General features: G+C 49.5%; 10 protein-coding genes across 10 annotated transcripts; 4 read left to right on the top strand and 6 right to left on the bottom strand.

Moving 5' to 3' along the window:
* Positions 1–834: 834 nt before the first annotated feature.
* On the top strand, positions 835–1,536 carry MRPS12 (putative mitochondrial 37S ribosomal protein MRPS12; the record flags this gene model as incomplete). Its single annotated transcript, XM_018882754.1, has 1 exon — positions 835–1,536. One exon carries the CDS (start codon positions 835–837, stop codon positions 1,534–1,536), a length of 702 nt encoding a protein of 233 aa, XP_018735011.1.
* A 315-nt stretch (positions 1,537–1,851) lies between these two features.
* On the bottom strand, positions 1,852–2,790 carry ARC35 (Arc35p; the record flags this gene model as incomplete). Its single annotated transcript, XM_018882752.1, has 1 exon — positions 1,852–2,790. The coding sequence occupies one exon, from the start codon at positions 2,788–2,790 to the stop codon at positions 1,852–1,854; it is 939 nt and encodes a 312-aa protein (XP_018735010.1).
* A 637-nt stretch (positions 2,791–3,427) lies between these two features.
* Positions 3,428–5,053, bottom strand: TPO1 (Tpo1p; the record flags this gene model as incomplete). Its single annotated transcript, XM_018882751.1, has 1 exon — positions 3,428–5,053. The coding sequence occupies one exon, from the start codon at positions 5,051–5,053 to the stop codon at positions 3,428–3,430; it is 1,626 nt and encodes a 541-aa protein (XP_018735009.1).
* Positions 5,054–5,851: 798 nt separating this feature from the next.
* Positions 5,852–7,462, bottom strand: AWJ20_787 (uncharacterized protein; the record flags this gene model as incomplete). The annotated part of the gene is made up of 1 exon (XM_018882750.1): positions 5,852–7,462. One exon carries the CDS (start codon positions 7,460–7,462, stop codon positions 5,852–5,854), a length of 1,611 nt encoding a protein of 536 aa, XP_018735008.1.
* A 1,929-nt stretch (positions 7,463–9,391) lies between these two features.
* On the top strand, positions 9,392–10,825 carry MCH4 (Mch4p; the record flags this gene model as incomplete). The annotated part of the gene is made up of 1 exon (XM_018882749.1): positions 9,392–10,825. One exon carries the CDS (start codon positions 9,392–9,394, stop codon positions 10,823–10,825), a length of 1,434 nt encoding a protein of 477 aa, XP_018735007.1.
* Positions 10,826–11,097: 272 nt separating this feature from the next.
* Positions 11,098–11,934, bottom strand: AWJ20_785 (Uncharacterized protein YNL050C; the record flags this gene model as incomplete). Its single annotated transcript, XM_018882748.1, has 1 exon — positions 11,098–11,934. One exon carries the CDS (start codon positions 11,932–11,934, stop codon positions 11,098–11,100), a length of 837 nt encoding a protein of 278 aa, XP_018735006.1.
* Positions 11,935–12,362: 428 nt separating this feature from the next.
* On the bottom strand, positions 12,363–13,511 carry COG5 (Cog5p; the record flags this gene model as incomplete). Its single annotated transcript, XM_018882747.1, has 1 exon — positions 12,363–13,511. One exon carries the CDS (start codon positions 13,509–13,511, stop codon positions 12,363–12,365), a length of 1,149 nt encoding a protein of 382 aa, XP_018735005.1.
* Positions 13,512–13,762: 251 nt separating this feature from the next.
* HPM1 (Hpm1p) lies at positions 13,763–14,836 on the top strand (the record flags this gene model as incomplete). Its single annotated transcript, XM_018882746.1, has 1 exon — positions 13,763–14,836. The coding sequence occupies one exon, from the start codon at positions 13,763–13,765 to the stop codon at positions 14,834–14,836; it is 1,074 nt and encodes a 357-aa protein (XP_018735004.1).
* A 118-nt stretch (positions 14,837–14,954) lies between these two features.
* Positions 14,955–15,812, bottom strand: DAM1 (Dam1p; the record flags this gene model as incomplete). Its single annotated transcript, XM_018882745.1, has 1 exon — positions 14,955–15,812. One exon carries the CDS (start codon positions 15,810–15,812, stop codon positions 14,955–14,957), a length of 858 nt encoding a protein of 285 aa, XP_018735003.1.
* A 1,041-nt stretch (positions 15,813–16,853) lies between these two features.
* On the top strand, positions 16,854–17,573 carry TPI1 (triose-phosphate isomerase TPI1; the record flags this gene model as incomplete). The annotated part of the gene is made up of 1 exon (XM_018882744.1): positions 16,854–17,573. One exon carries the CDS (start codon positions 16,854–16,856, stop codon positions 17,571–17,573), a length of 720 nt encoding a protein of 239 aa, XP_018735002.1.
* Between the last annotated feature and the right edge of the window lie 28 nt (positions 17,574–17,601).

The following is a 17,601-nucleotide window of genomic DNA, read 5'->3' as shown; positions in this document are numbered from 1 at the left end:
ACCTTCAAACCAGGAGCAAACGTCAGCAAAGGCAGAAGATAGCTAATAATCAAATCAGGCAAGCCAGTCAATATTGATTGTCAGTTCAGAATCAAATCTGAATATATGGAGATCCTGTAGTAGACGAGAGGTTCTGTCACTTCTATAAAACAATGATAAAGTTTCCAATATGTCAATGTCACAAATAAATATGGCTTATGTCTGGAGTGGAGACACCTCAATTAACGTGTAGGAGCAACAGCTGCTGACAGTAGGAGGACCTTCTTGGATCTATAACACACACAAATGCCCTAGTCCAGTCTCACAAGTCAGATGACAAGACTTGAAGAAAACAACAGCTTGTCAGCTGCTTTATATTTATGTCAATTAGTGTTTTTTGGAGTGAAGAGTAGGATGTTTACTAACTGGTTCACGACATACCTTATCAGTGGGCATCAGCATGAAGTCTAAACGCCAGCGCGGCTACCTATCTCAGAGCACCTCAAATATGAACCACCTCAGTCACTCACAAAATATGCCCTTCCCCGACATAAACGACTCGAGCGAAGCGAGAGGAGCTACGGGGTCTGGGGCGGAGCCCCAGCCGCCGGAGGCAGACCCCTCCCACCCAACAACCCATTTCCCAGACCTCTAACCTCACAGACCCTGTAGGAGCCCAGCAGCCGTGCGTTAAGAGAGATGCACAGCCGCATGAGAGAGATCTGGTTGAAAAATTCAGATGAGAGGAGGTAAGTTGGAGTCAACAGCAGCAGCAGCGAGAGTATTTGCACTTCGAGAGAGAGCGAGAGTGGGATATATTTATTAGAGCTCGGTGTGGAGAGGCTGTTTGTGAGAATGCAGAGTATATTTAGAAACACATTTGCGAGCCGAAGCAGGCTGGCTGCCAATTGTTCGCATGGTACCAGATCGCTAGCATCCTTAGCATCGTCGAGCAGCACCACTGGATCTGTTCGTAACATGGCTGTTCGTAGCCAAATGACCCTAAAACCCAGTTCAGTAGCATCATTTTCAACCAAGATCGCAACCAGATCATTAAAAACCAGTTCATTAACGACCAGTTCATCGTTACTCCTGTCAAGCCATGGTCTTCGAACCCAGTTGATATCACACGCGAGTCAAAGCCAGAAAAGACATGCCACATTGAACCAGATTCGCCGTCGAGGTAACTTTAAAACGCTGAAAAAGCGTCAAAAGGCCAAATTTTCCGAGTCACCAGATCTTGAAGGAGCTCCACAACGACGAGGAGTGGTGATCCGAGTGACGACCATGAAACCCAAGAAACCCAATTCATCCAACCGAAAAATCTGTAGAGTCCGATTAACCACCGGCAAAGTGATCACCGCGTTCATTCCTGGCGAGGGCCACAACGCCCAAGAACACAGTGTAGTGGCAGTTCGCGGTGGCCGAACCCAAGATTTGCCCGGAGTCAAATACAAATGCATCCGAGGAGCCTACGATCTCAGCGGAGTGCCTAACCGCCGCAACGCTCGCAGTAAATACGGCACCAAAAAGCCTGCTGCTCCAGCATCCTCCTAAATAGTCCCCTTTCCACCTGTAAATACATCGAACTTTTCCCTGGAAAATGGGGTGCTGCCTCCGGCGGCTGGGGCTCCGCCCCAGACCCCGTAGCTCCTGCTTCGCAGGAGTTTGCTAGGACCGTCGACGAAACCGACTCGAGCGGAGCGAGAGGAGCCACGGGGTCTGGGGCGGAGCCCCAGCCGCCGGAGGCAGCACCCCCAAAACCCCCAAACCCGACTCGAGCGAAGCGAGAGGAGCCACGGGGTCTGGGGCAGAGCCCCAGCCGACGGAGGCAGCACCGGGAAGAAGTGGATAGAATGGGATTGTATTTGGTTAGACACCGACTTTGAAACGGCGGCCGGTAGCGGTTTTGCGTTCTTTGTCGGCGATTTCGGGCTTGGCTCGGTTGAGCACTTTGAGGAATTCCGAGACACGGTATCGCATTCGCGAGTGCATGTATGCTTTGGAGCATTTGATGTGGTAGTGGAAGTAGTCTCTGAAGGTTTGGATGTGACTGATACAGTTTTCTCTGCGACCAGGGGCCAGATGGCGTGGGAACAGCACAAACGTCACGTATCCCACTTGTTCAGACCCAGCACGTACTCCAGGAACACCTCGGATTTCCAGAGGAGGTTCACGATGAGAATACAGAACCTGTGGAGCGTTTTGAATGGCCCGTCGACGGGCGTCTACAAACTCCTGCAAAAATACTTTACCGAAAACTTGATCAGTTTCGTCTCTGAAAATCGTTGAGAAGATCACAGTGACTCTGTCGTGCGACGGTTTGATATAAATGGACTCCTCGTCTCTGTAATTGATGGTCATGACCTCTGTATTGCTGTCTTCTGGAACATACAAATCCAGCGACCGCTGAGCAGCATCAGCAGCCAGCTCGTCGAATTTGCTGAATGCCAATTCAAAAGGAGCAGCAAGAGCATTCCGTTTCAGCAACGCAATGTTATCTACAATCTCTTGACGTTTATCATGATCCAACTCCCACAGCTGTTCAAGGTCCAATAACAGCGAGTAGTTATAGTTGTCTTCAGGTGTCGACAGTTTGAACTGGCCATATTCTCTGTCTAGCAGCTGCTCGACTCCGTATTTCTGCAAGTCCTTGTAACATTTAATATACAAAGAAACAACCAGCTTTGTCTTGGACTCGGGGGTTGAAATGTGGAATTTGACGTTGTCGAAGTCACTGACCACCTGGTCGATAGACGACAGCAATTTGACCCTTGCTTCAGGCGACTCGCCAAGCAGCGAGTCGTCCATCAGACGCTCAGTCAAAATCGACTTGAGCAGCAGATTGTGATATTCCAGCAACAGCATCTCTTACCGTCACAACCCGACTCTAATATTATCTCTCTCCTGTATCTCCGGCTCGTCAACGACAATAACCCGCAATCACCAGCCAATTGCGCAAAACCAAACCTCAATTGAGTCACACACAGACCCTAAACACAAAAAAACGGCTTTTTTTCTAAAAAAACAACTTTCCAAACCAGCTCCGAGGTCAGTCTAACCGGGTCTCTTGTTCAGTGTCGTTGGTGATCGTGTCGGGCTCAGCCATCTGCTGTCATGCTTCACGACATCGCCCTAACCCACGTCCTGGTGAGCCGGGGTCCGGGGGTGTGCCTCCGGCGGCTGGGGCTCCGCCCCAGACCCTGGTTGCTCCTGCTTCGCAGGAGACTTTCTGCGGGGTCCGCCGGCGAAACGACTCGAGCGCAGCGAGAGGAGCAGCCAGGGTCTGGGGCGGAGCCCCAGCCGCCGGAGGCAGACCCCCCCCCAGCGTCGACTCGAGCGGAGCGAGAGGAGCAACCAGGGTCTGGGGCGGAGCCCCAGCCGCCGGAGGCAGACCCTTTGGAGTGTAAACTGGTGAGAAAATAAATAAAAAAGAGTCTAAGAGGGGTCAGACACCGAACTTCGAGCGGGCGCGGATTTGCTGGCCGTATCGCAGGAAGAGGATCGGGACCGGGACCATGATTAGCCCGAGACAGCCGATGACGGTGCCGGCCCAGTTGATTCCCAGGTTGTGGAACATGGCTCCGGCGAAGAGTGGGAAGGTGGCTCCGAAAGAGGAGCGCACAAATGTAGCGGCTGCGAGAGCACTGGCGGCATAGGTAGGGTATGCTTCGACGAGGTAGCTGATGGCTGGCTGGAATATTGCTAGAAGACTGTATCCAGTAAACATGCCAGATAGAGTGGGCACGATCCAGTGGATGTGTTGGGGATAGTTTCCAGTCCAGGTGAACCAGAAAATGCCAATAGGAAACGCAATGCCGCCATAGATCATGGCAGGAAGTCTCGCTTCAGGAACCGGTTTACCGCCATTGGCAAGTAGTTTTTTCCGGTATTGAGGGTCCAGAATATATGCTATCGACAGACTGGCTATTCCCAGTCCAATGACTAATGCAAAGTATGGCAGCTGTTCTACTCCGCCAGTCAGTCCGTATCCTGCAAATACAATAGGATATGCTTCAAGGAACAGATATAAAATGCCATAGATAAATGCAGTGTACACGCTGATGAGCAGAAGGATGGGCTCGGTGAAAAGCATGACTATAGGTCTAGCAACGGTCTTGGTTACAATGTCGTTGAGATTGATTTCTTTCTCTTCATGAGCTGCGTAGATAGCCCAGTTGCCAGTGGCTTTTCGCAGTGCTTTGGCCTTATATGCCAGTAACAATGGATGATATGTCTCTTCCACAAACAGAATATCCACGATAAGTGCTACTGCTCCCATAATTCCTGAAATATACTGGGTCCATCTCCATCCAAGATTGGAGTTGGTCAGAAATGCCCCTACAATTGGCCCCACCAGCGGTCCCATAAACGTCACAAACATAAACACAATAATAGGTTTTCCTCGATGTGAATTATCATACAAATCGGAAAACGATGCCACTACAACTGCCCAGGGCGCTGACCCTGTGAGACCAGCAAAAAACCGGCAGATAATAAGTGTTTGTAAATCTTTTGACACAGCAGCCCCAAAACTGAATATTGTGAATAGAAATATCGACACAATACTCGGACTCTTACGACCGAACTTATTTTCCGAAATAGGACCCCATACTACAGGCCCCGACGCAAATCCCAGAATATAAACAGACGTGCCGAGAATCGTCACCACCGAGCCTACATTATACTTCTTCGCAATGACTTCTGATGCTGGTGAGTATACCGCAGAGCCCATAGTCACACATAAAGACGTATAAACAAGACAAATGTACGTAACGAGTTTTCTTCTCGACGGCCAGTTATAAGGATGATATGGATCATCTGGTCCTTCATAGTCTACTCTGTATGCTTCCTTAGACAGAGCTGGCAAAGGTGGTAATGGTTTACCACCACCCATTGAAAACGACTGACCACGATGAGTTGCTGAAAACACTCTATGAGCAATTCCAGTCGACTCAGCCAGTCCATTATCATCCAATTCACAACTATCATCTTTCTCATCCAGCCTTTTAACAGGCGCTAAATTCATAGAAACCACCTCTTCACTAATACTGTCATCTTCGACAACAATCATTCTAACTATTCACGACAAAGCCAAATTATCGACGATTCATTTACAAATCTGATAATCAACCAGGAACCAGCTCTATATAAATACAAGACAAGTTTGTCAAGGCACCAACGGAGCTGAAAAACATATGAAACGACAGGGCAAAATTTCACCGATTGTCACTAGATACACAGTACATATGCAGAGCGGAGACGCTAAAAGCAGCCGATAAGCGGTCCTGCACTGATGTTTAATACCGGCCCAAAGCCAGCTAAACGAGCTCCAAACTGTCATTCTCTCGACCCACTCGCCAAATCTGTTCACAGCCGACAACTGACCGACCACTGACCCCAAAAGCTATAATTAAAACCAATCCAGACCGTATCTTCGGACTCCAATAACCTATATCCCCCTGCAGACGGTACCTTGAGTCCCGCCGATCCTGACGATCCCCGTCGTTGATCCCGTCAAATCTGACTAATACCAAGCGGAGCTCCTCTCACGATTGCGGGGGCCGTTTCCGAAAGATCTCGCTGAGGGAGGGCGTGCCTCCGGCGGCTGGGGCTCCGCCCCAGACCCCGCTGCTCCTCTCGCTTCGCTCGAGTCGTTTCGTCGGGAGTCCCTGTCTGCTGATGGGGATCCCAGCGAAATCTCCTGCGAAGCAGGAGCCACGGGGTCTGGGGCAGAGCCCCAGCCGCCGGAGGCAGAACCCTCCCCCATCGAAATCTCCTGCGAAGCAGGAGCAACGGGGTCTGGGGCGGAGCCCCAGCCGCCGGAGGCAGAGCCCTCGGAAGAGGTAAATAGCAGAAATAAATACAGGGTCTAGGGATATGCGACGTGGGTGAGTTTGCCCGAGATGAGTTGAGGGTGGTCAACGCGGCAGCAGTCGCCCATGTACGAACCGGTCTCGTCGTAGAGGATGATGGCGTCGGATTCGTAGAGGACGACTTGGCCGTTGTGGAAAGTGGGGTTGGTGAAGTTGAGTTCCGAGGTCTGGTATCGGGCGTCGAGAACAGGTCGACGGCCTCTGATGATGAATTCGGGCACAAATTTTAATCCGTCTGGTAATGGGTGGTTCAGGTCTTCGACAACAAATAATATTTCGCCTCGTGGGACTTTGTTGTTGCCAGTTAGTTTAATTGCTTCCAAACGTTGCGGGGTGGGTTGGTGGAAGAAGAGGAATTCGGGTATTGGATCGCCTCGATATATCCAGAGTCCTTTCCAGGGCATTGTGGGAGTGGGTGTTAGAAGGTCTATTGGCAGTCTGCTGAACGTTTCTACTGTCTCGCCCATAGTAACACCAATAGATCCAGACGAGTAGTTGAGCCATGTACGTACTCTTAGAAGATCAGTACTAGCAGCACTGGTTTTCGATAAATGTCCTCGAAACTCAGTCGAGCTGACATTCCGTGTTCTGTCTTGACAGGGGATTTTAGATGGTGGCCAGATGCTCATTGAGGGATGGATTCGTTCCGGGAGTAGAGCATTGGCTCGCATCAGACATCGATAGAGTCCTCGTATTTGGGAAAAGTTCACTAAAGATGCTGGGTCATTATAATCAGTTTTTTGGTTGATTCTGATCAATGGCTCCTCGTATGAAATAGCATATGCCATTGTCGTTTTTAGTTTCGGTGTAGATTCTCGTGAGATATGAGTTTGTGACTGGGGTGTAGTTGGGGTCACTGGTGCAGTTGATTGTTGCGACTGTGAATATGAATGTGAATGTGAATGTGATACAGATTGAGCAGACGAGTCTGTATCATGAGTAGTCGTAGGAGTGATAGTATTCATGCCAAACGGTGTTCCAATGGGTGTACCAATAGGTATACTGGCTATACTACTACCACTATTATGACGCTGGCGAAAAGGTATGCCGGTTATGCCACTAGCATTAGTGTCGTTAGCCGAAGTGCTAGTGGTGTTAAACCCATAGAACGAACCACGGCTTTCCCGGCTCCCTCGTCTTTCCCGACTCTCTCGACTTTCTAAACTTTCACGACTTTCAAGACTCTCTCGTCTTTCACGACGTTCACGTACCTCACGACTTGCACGACCCTCAATAACTCCCATTCCCATGCCAGTATCAGGATGGGCTATTGAAGCACGCACTTCTCCAATATCAAATGATCCAGTTAATTCATTATATGTCGAGACTGCCAATGTACCAAATGGATTCCTATCACCAAACCATATTGACGGGTATACCCATCTGTGTCTATATAGCTTTTTGAAGCACTCTTCATAGCTGCTATAAGGGTTATAATCATATACCCCTAGTTCCCATTTGCAGTGAAGTTGCCATACTTTTTCGTCATTTATCAGATACCTAATCTGTTTACAGGTACTTGATAAACTCGCCAGATCTTTCCCAGGTAGAAAATCGATAATCTGGTCCAGTATCTCTATAGGGATGTTCAAAATTGGCGCTGACATTATGCCCCTTCAAGCTCAGACAGCACCGGTCCTGCGGCAAGTTCAAGTGCAATGCCTAATGATCTCGATTTTTGTGTTCTCCAATCAAAGTTACATCAACAATTGTGGTCCCCACGAACAAAAGCATGCAACGACTACCGCACTCGATAATTTTTTGACACCAGATTGACTGATTGTAAACATAAGAGAGTATGACATGGGACGTAGATGGCGATCATGCCCTACAGGACTGACCTCAGTACAGTACTAGTTCCGACATGCAGTTTGAGCGGATTCAGATCCGGGCCGAAGCTCTACTACATTGTTCAATATAATAGACTATATAGAAAGTGATATCTCTCTGGAATATGTTAATACGCTGTATAGATCCGCTCGATAACATTGCTCCCTTATTTTAAAAGAAAAACAGTTTAGTCCAATGCTTGCCTCTGTTGACCGTTCCCAGGATGAACCAGACCCCTGAACTGCACTTATCTAGTCTCACTACCAGACGGAACGAGTGTAAATAGATATCTCACGAGCGGCTATTTTGAACAAAGATCAATCAAAAAAATTGACGATAGAAGAACAATCATTTTTGTTGTATACAACTTGAAGTGATACCAAAACATAATACTCTCTTGGGCTGACCGCTAAAGTTAAGCACAGAAATTTAAGTTTCAAGTTCCGAGTAGGCCATTAAACAGTCTAGAGTCTAAAGATAACAAAACAACGAATCATTCTGTAGAATATCTATGTACTAAGAGGTTTCTGAGGTGGTCTTTGAACTCAAAGCACTAAAGACCCAAATCAGCATTTCCAGTTCTGGTCACCAACATTCACCACTCTAGTAATGTCATTGAAAGCATTCAGCAAAACATTACAGAAGTTGTGAACGAAAACTCCAAAGGGAATTTGGTGTGGAAAAGGAAATAACAATCTCCGAAATGAAACGAAACGTGCAGCTAAAGACATGCAAAGAATAGTTTACACGGGCCCGGGATCGTGCACAGCTGTGCATTACTGAGATCAGCGATGACATCTCTGCATGAAGCATGCCGAACGGCATTTTTACATATCGCACTAACCAGAGAGTGAGAGTCATATCCCCACTAAACACTTCTCTCACGACTCAATTGATCAGAATTTATGGAACCGAGCTTAAAATCTGTTTTACCAGTCGACCACGATCGAGAATTGCGCCTAAAATACTGCCTCAAGAACCAACAAATGGATAATTTACGTGCTTAAACCAGCACACTAGACCCGTCTCCCGACCAGATCCTGATCTGGTTCTCGGTTCTTTACCCGGGAGCAATGCCTCCGGCGGCTGGGGCTCCGCCCCAGACCCCGCTGCTCCTCTCGCTGCGCTCGAGTCGGACTTCACGGTCCCAGCCATCTCCTGCGAAGCAGGAGCCACGGGGTCTGGGGCGGAGCCCCAGCCGCCGGAGGCATTTCCCCGTCGCGGGTATTAGTGCCCCCTGGAGCCAGTTTGGGTAAGCGGGGGGACGTACCGTCGGCAGGTCCGATGTGACAAAAATTTTTATATGCAGAAGGGATCGGCATGCGAGTAACGGTAGACCAAACCTTAAACGGATAACGAAAGCTCTGAGTAAGTTGCGTTTGGCAAGGGTCTCAATAAAGTTTTGGGTACATATAACGGCCAATGTCTCAGCTGTCACAAGGAATTTTTTAGGACAGTACAATTTTTTATATCCATTTCACTTCGTCAAGTGTTCGGTGTTTATAAACAGTCGGCTCTGGAAGTGTGAGAGGGTCTTGTCGGAAGTAGATCTCCGGGGTATATAGCCAAGAGCCAACATCAACAGACTAACTGACGGCCTGCTGGGCGGCAATTTCGAAACAGAGAATATCGTGATATTATCTCATCTTGAAAAAAAAGTACATTGCGTATCGGTATTGGATTCACCGTATATAAACAGTAGCAAAATGGCGGATATTGAAAATAGTCGTCAAGAGCTCACAGCGGAGAGGTCACTGGAAGCTATTGCTAGTGGACCTTTCGAGAAAACCGCTGATGTGACATGTGCCCAGACAGGGTCAAATTGTGAAGTCAAAGAAAGTGAGAATGAGAAACTCAGTCGACGAGGTAGTCGTAATAGCCATTCCGGAGACCACAACTCGACTGTGAACCCCAATCTCCCGGAAGAAGATATGGACTTCCCAGAAGGAGGAGTTAGAGCATGGTTGGTAGTATTTGGTTCATGGGCTGCCATGACCAGTACTTTTGGTATTGTCAACACATCCGGCTATCTTCAAGCATGGCTCAGTGAGCATCAACTTCAGCATATGTCCCAGTCACAGATATCGTGGATCTTTAGTATATATCTGTTTCTGTTCTTTCTTGGCGGAGTGCTTGTAGGACCCATATTCGATAATTATGGCCTGAGGCCGATATTTATTCCTGGATGTATTGGTAGTGTTGCATCATTGTTTATTCTAAGTGTGTGCAAGGAGTACTACCAGTTTATTCTAGGATTCAGTATTTTAGGAGGAGCATCAGCAACCCTGGTGTTCACTCCGTCGATAGCTATTGTTGGACATTGGTTCTACAGAAGACGGGCTGGTGCTACGGGTATAGCATGTACAGGAGGCGCCTGTGGAGGTATCATGTTCCCATTGCTCATGATCAAATTGATGCCCAAGATTGGGTTTGGCTGGACAATTCGAATTGTCGGATTTATTGCTTTGTTCCTCTTAGTGGTAGCAGTTGCTACCCTCGAGACCCGAGTACCACTGGCTAAAAGTTCAGGTACCATTATTGATATTAAATCACTGAAAGACCCGAGATTTGCATGTACTACAATTGGCATTTTCATGATTGAATGGGCCATTTTCATTCCTATTACCTACTTGACTAGTTACGCTCTGGCAAAGGGAGTGAACCAAACATTTTCATACCAGCTACTCGCTATTCTTAATGCTGGATCTATCTTAGGAAGAGGACTTCCTGGCTACCTGGCAGATATATTCGGAAGATTCAACGTCATGATTATTACGACAGTTGTTTGTGCAGTCATGTGTCTAGCATTATGGCTTCCAGCAGGAAGCAGTGTGACGGTTATGATAGCATTTGCAGTTATGTTTGGATTCTGGAGTGGAACTGGCATTTGTCTGACACCCGTGTGTGTATCACAAGTGTGTAAAACCGAGGACTACGGCAAGAGGTATGGCACGTGCTATTTCTTTGCGAGTTTCGCAGTTCTCACAGGACTTCCTATTGCCGGAGCCATTCAAAACGCCCAGAACGGCAGTTACCAGGGACTGATTTTGTTTGCATCTCTAACTTATTTATGCGGAACCTGTTTCTTCGTCCTTGCGCGAATTATCGGGGGAGGCTGGAAACTCACCGCTATCTACTAAAGCACTGAGTACACGCTCACACGAGTTCATCAGTGACATTTATATTTATTTAATTAGTGATTTAGAATGTATTCATAAAAATTAACAAATTTCTTTGCCGAGCTATTCTCATTCTACGATAGTTTTCGTGATACAAAGTCAATAAATAAATGCTGGTGACAGTTCCCACCCTCCCAAACACCGTGAGACCGCCAACCCGCTCCGCGAAGCGGAGCACAACGGGGTCTGGGGCAACGCCCCAGCCGCCGGAGGCAGACCCCCCTCCAGCAGAATCAGTTTCCACGACCACGACCGCGACCGCGACCACCTCTGAAAGAACCTCTTGCCGCTCCACGACCACGACCAGCGGATCCACCTCGGGAAGATTTAGTGAAATTCCGTGGCGGTTTCTTGGCCTCCGTGTGATAAGGGAGATTGGAAGACCCATACGTCCTGGTATGACCATAGACAGCCGAACCGGAAGGGGGAGGCCGTTTTCGGGGATGCAGTTTACGTTCCTCGCGAGTTTTCTTGCCGGGACGAGCACGACGTTTTCGGTTGTCAAGTTTCACCTGTTCTGCCAGAGCCGTATAATCAATGACCCTCCCTGGCAGTCTCATTCCCGGCAGTGGAACTGAAGAGTTCTGGAGAACAAACTCTCCAGATACCGCCATGGACTCGAACTCAGCCCGTTTCAGCTCATCGGGTTTGTAAATGTAATAAGAGTCTGGTCTTTCCCTCGAAACAGCCTCCTCATCCTCGTCTTCTTTGATAATTACTCGAGTAACCGACTCAGCAGGTTTCTCTAGCACTTTATCACCTGAATCTCCATCAGCGGCTGCTGTTTCAGCATCTGCCTTTTTACTACCAGCAGCAGAGCTCACACCGCCTCCAAACAACGGAAAAAAGTAGCCATCTTCTTCTTGGTCTTCTTGACCCAGTTCGTCATTAGAACCGGCCTCCAGGTCCACATCTACAGCCGTGAACTCGAGATCAGGCACAAACGACGCTCCATCTTCACCATTTCCGTCCGACATAGACTCGTCCTCTTCATTCTGTCTGTACAGATCCTTGCGACTGACCCGAACCGAGTCCGACGGCACATCCAAACGGTTCGCTTGTTTCTTCATGGCCCACCGTCTCTACTCTCTCCTCCGGCTGATCCACTCCTCTCTTCACTTCGTGAAAAATTTCAGCCGCATCAATCTCCCTCGACCAGGCCCTCTCTCCAGCCCGCTCCCCAGCCCCCTCGACCCCCAATCTCGGGTATTGAACCGCCGTGGCAGACTTTCAGCTTCATTTCCTGTAATTTCATTTATTTATCGACCCCTCATACTGCCCGGGATCGACACCCCTGAATGCAGGGTCCACTGGACCCTGCAGGGGCAGCATGCCTCCGGCGGCTGGGGCTCCGCCCCAGACCCTGGTTGCTCCTGCTTCGCAGGAGTCTACGAGGGGAGCCCCCAGCAACGACTCGAGCGAAGCGAGAGGAGCCGCGGGGTCTGGGGCGCAGCCCCAGCCGCCGGAGGCAGCAGGACACGGGTAGAACGAGGGTCTATTAACGGCCCAGAGGGGCCACGGCGTTGAGCATGACTTTTACTTCGAGCCCGTTCCGGTCTATGCCACCGCCATTGATGACGGACGAGCGAATGATGTCCTGGAGACGTGATGAGTGAGGGGCCCATGCTTGGGCCGTGGCGGGGTTGCGTGTCGTGAAGTCACGGACTTTGGCATCGAGACCTGAGGCGACGTCTCGCCAGTAGCTGGATACCAGTGTCGTGATATCCAGGTGCTTTTTGACGTACGGAAGAAGTATCGTATCTTTGGAAGGAGAAGATGATGCAGTAGACGGTTCTGTGACGGTAGCAGATTCAAGCACTGAAGAAATGGCGACGAGACTTCTGGCACGGTTTCGAGCATCGCTAGAAGCTCCTTCCATGCCGGCTACAGACCGTGAAAGTGATTTTGAGAAATTGGAAACGGTGGATGTCACCTGGCCTCGGAGATATGTGCTGATGGCGGTAATCAATGAAGAGGGGTCCAGCAGATACACAGCTTTAAACGAGGCTCCGAGGTCTGATTTGTCTTGTAACAGCGTAAAAGTACGGATTCGGTGTAGACATTGGGTTTTTAAATTGTCCTGGATCCAATTGAGCGAGTTTTCATGAGCCCGGATGATCTGAAGGCTTTTCAAACTGGGATTCGACTCGAGCTGTCGTCTTAGTTCCTGGATATTCAATACCGCTTTATAATTTGATTCCGCACTACTATCACTCATAAGCGAAGTCAATTGACGTGCCAGATATAAATACCAAGTCAAAGACCGTAACATACTCGATGTCAGGTGTAATCGTTTCAAAGCAGTATGCATTTGCTGGGCCTGTTCATACGGTTTAACCACGTCTCTTTCGAGCTTTGAATACGAAAAATTCACATGATCCAACGACGTTTTCAGCGACTTTAACGCGCCCTCGGCTTTCTTGACGTTTCTGGCCTGATCCAGCAGGTCTTCGTAGTTCTCCGTCGATATCGCCGACATCAACTGGTCGACCTCGTCCATCTCATAACCCAGCCGCCGGCTCGCGGCCGACAAATCCACATCCGGGTCGGTAGGCGTGTTCGTGGCCAGCACCAGCGAGTTCGCATATGCCACCGGCGAAAACCCCGGGTCCAAAAATACCTCGTACCCACTCTCCTCCTTCGACATCTGTTTACCTCTCTCTCAACCCAAGATCGCCCTGCAACTTCGTGGCTTTACACCTCTGCATCTGCGCCGCACGCAGGGTCTGGAGGAGACATGCCTCCGGCGGCTGGGGCTCTGCCCCAGACCCCGTGGCTCCTCTCGCTTCGCTCGAGTCGTTACTTGGGGCTCCCCATCGCAAACTCCTGCGAAGCAGGAGCAACCAGGGTCTGGGGCGGAGCCCCAGCCGCCGGAGGCAGTCACGTGACCCCAGATTAATGATCGGCCGATATGAGAGTGAAACTTTTTATGGTGAGACGAGGTCAGCGATGTCGTTTCAGTTTGGGTTTTCGGGTGATGATATTGAGGAAGATGAGGTGGTACAGGATGTGAGTGGCGGTAGCGGGGTTGTGGATTATAGGGCGTTTATGGAGACAGAGCCCGCGATTGAGCTGGATTACGTGCCTAAATTGTATACTACAGAGGAGCTGCTGCTACCGCAGAGCCCTATTCGCATGAGTTATTCGCTGGTGCGTCTGGCTGATAATAACGAAGGTAGGGATGAGGTTTTGGCGGTTCCTCGGCGTGATTTGTACGATGTCAAATATCAGCTGATGAAACAGGACTCGTTATCGGCCACAGAAGAGATCCTGCTAGGAACCACGAACGAAGATGTCCGAGCTACGACATATGAAGGGGGGTTGAAAGTGTGGGAGTGTACTTTTGATTTGGTTCAGGTTCTTAAAACTGAGCTGGGTTCTGGTTTTGATGTTCGCACATTTTTGGAATTGGGCTGTGGTGCTGCTATTCCCAGTAGTTATCTCTTTTATCGCATTCTGACCAGTGGTGCTACTGGTATCAAACTGGTTCTGGCCGATTATAACGACAGTGTTTTACGACTAGTCACTGCTCCTAATATGTTTCTGACATGGGTTGTCTTTAAAATGAACGAGTCAAAGGTCGTACCAGATGTCAATGAAGTGGATATCACTCCAGAGCTGATCGACGAGTTCCATCAGGATATGGCTCGTCGTAATATCCAGATCCAATATGTATCAGGAGCATGGTCCCCTCAGTTTGTTAAACTGCTGGACCAGAAATTCCAGCTCATTCTCGCTTCAGAAACCATTTATTCACTCGATACGCTGCCAGTGTTCACAGACACCCTTCTCAACAGTCTGCCCAGCAGCGACCAGGGCCATGCTCTAGTGGCCGCCAAAAAAATCTATTTTGGCGTCGGTGGTGGCATTCCCGACTTTGTCACTGCTTTAGAATCTCGCCAAATCACCCACAATGTGGTGTTCGAGGACTCGGCTGGTGTCGGCCGTGCTGTACTAAAAGTCTCTTTATAAACTTGTAATGATTGTTGATTCGTGGTGGGTGTCGTGCCTCCGGCGGCTGGGCTCCGCCCAGACCTGGTAGCTCTCCGCTTCGCGGAGAGTGCGTGTCGTAAAGTTGGCGATTTAGGGGTTATCTCCATGTGGGTTTGGCTGTGGTTCTGGTTGTGGTTGTTGCAGGTCGCGGTCGGGTCGCTGGCTGTGGTATCCTGGATTTTCCGCTGCCTGAACTGGCTGGTGATACTCGGCCTCCTCGCGACGCTGCTGGAGTGGTGGTTGTAGTTCTTGGGTTTCTGGGGACTGAGGTGCTCGTTTGTTCGGGTCGGAATCGGGCTCCTGGTCTGCCACCAACAGCAGTGGTTCTGGCAGTGGGTCTAGCTGTTGAACCAGTTTCTTGTCGGATTCCACCAGTATTACTAGTATAGAAGCCTCCAGCATAGTTTCTGACGCCAGCAGGACCACCAGCACCGGGCCTGGATCCGCCAAAATGACGGTTCTCCCCGCTGTCATCGATCACTGTCATCAGCGTCATATCACTATAGTCAAAATTGGACTCGTCAGCCTGATCTTGTTCAGCTTCGTCTTCTAGATCCTCGTTATTTTGGTTTTCTTCTGGGTCATCATCTCGTTCTTGGGTAAATGCTTCAGTATTGGGTGCCTCGCTGAACTCTACACACCAAGCGTTCATCTTTATACAGTGGAGAAAAGCAGAAAAGCTTTCATTAAACTCAGTCAGACTGTTATGAACCTTGTTTAATCTTTGTAAATTGATATCCAGAGTAGCCAGCCCGTCAGCCAGCTCCTCTATTCTCCTGGCACCACCAGCATGAGTTGGCTGGAGGAGCACCTTATCCAGGCCAGATGCATTTGATTCTAGCGGAAAATGGCCGTGAGATGTGAAAGAAGAGGCTGAGTTCGATCTCCTGTGGGGAGTCGATGGCACAAAAGCGGTTCCCAGCTCGAATTTGCCTGGTGTCGAGACCTGATCCATGATCTGAATGCCCTGAAATATTCACCGAGATCCTGATCCAGTCACTACCAGACCTCACAATTTAGTTTAAATATAAATATGAGATAATCTCACTATCTTCTAATTTTCTTGACTCTAATATTTTCAGTTGTAAGTTTTCTCCAGTCCTAACTCTCTATCTCACTGGTATCTGGATCCTGGTATCTAGATCTCTAACACAAAATAAAACTCTCCACTGACCCTGTATATAGTTAATTAAACGTTGGATCTCGAAACGCGTCTGGATTAGGCAGTTTGTAAACGGACCGCGAATCACGTGACCACGAAAATCCTCCCCGACCAAGCCCCGACCAGAAATCAATTCCCGCCCTCGAACGCTCGCGAAGCGAGCACAACGGGGTCTGGGGCAGCGCCCCAGCTGCCGGAGGCACACTCCCGGCCCCATTTACACCCGGGAAACCCCCAGTTGACCCCGTCAGCCAATGTCGGATCAGGGTGCCATACCCGTGCAGGAGCCGCGGGCGCGGGCATGACGTGAACAGGTGAGGTCTCTGACCTCACAAAGAGTAGCGAGAGACCGAAAAAATCGGCGGATGACGCACCGGGATTTTATCGTCTTACATCTGACATTTGCAGTGCAATTTCAACCAGTCCAGTGAACATACAATCCTACACACAATCAAACAGCCAAAATGGTGAGTATCACCGTCCAATTACCGGTATTTGGCCTCTAAACCAACTTCTACCGCCAATTGAACCCCCCTGGCTCTGTTCCGGGTCCACAGGGGACGGATAAACTTTTCATTGGCTGGTGGATTCTGGGGAAATAAGAGCAATTGGGGGACGAGAGTTGCCTCCGGCGGCTGGGGCTCTGCCCCAGACCCCGTGGCTCCTCTCGCTTCGCTCGAGTCGTTCCGTAGACGGTCCCAGCAATCTCCTGCGAAGCAGGAGCAACGGGGTCTGGGGCGGAGCCCCAGCCGCCGGAGGCATTGGCCCCAGTACCCAACGAACGCTAACAGGAGAAAACAGACTCGTCAATTCTTTGTTGGTGGTAATTTCAAGATGAACGGTACTCAGGAATCGATTAAATCGATTGTTGACAACCTGAATGCCGCAGATCTCGATAAGAACGTCGAGGTCGTTGTGGCTCCTCCTTTCCCCTACCTTCTGTGGGTCAAGGAACACCTCAAGGCTTCGAATGTGTCTATTTCCGGCCAAAATGCTGCTGATAGAGACAACGGTGCTTTCACCGGAGAGGTTTCTATTGCCCAATTGAAGGATGTTGGTGCTTCTTGGGTCATTTTGGGCCACTCCGAGAGACGTACTATTATCAAGGAGACCGACGAGCTCATTGCTACCAAGACCAAGTATGCCATTGACAACGGACTTCCTGTCATTCTCTGTATTGGAGAGACTTTTGACGAGAAGAATGCTGGTAAGACCATCTCTGTTGTTCAAAAGCAGCTCGACGCTGTTATTGCCAAGCTCTCTAAGGAGGACTGGTCTAAGGTCGTCATTGCCTACGAGCCTGTTTGGGCTATTGGTACCGGTTTGGCTGCCACTCCCGAGGATGCCCAAGCTGTCCACGAGGAGATCCGTAAATACCTCGCCGAGAAGGTCGGTTCTGATATCGCCAATGCCACCCGTATCATCTACGGCGGCTCTGTCAACGGCAAGAACGCCGGCTCTCTCTCCGGCAAGGCCGACATCGACGGATTCCTCGTTGGCGGTGCCTGTCTCAAGCCCGAGTTCGCCGACATCGTCAACTCCAACAAGGCCTAATATACTCTGAAATATACTCTCTTACTTT

Source organism: Sugiyamaella lignohabitans, chromosome A (genome assembly GCF_001640025.1).
Source record: "Sugiyamaella lignohabitans strain CBS 10342 chromosome A, complete sequence".
NCBI lineage: Eukaryota > Fungi > Ascomycota > Dipodascomycetes > Dipodascales > Trichomonascaceae > Sugiyamaella > Sugiyamaella lignohabitans.
This window is presented reverse-complemented; position numbering and strand designations above follow the sequence as displayed.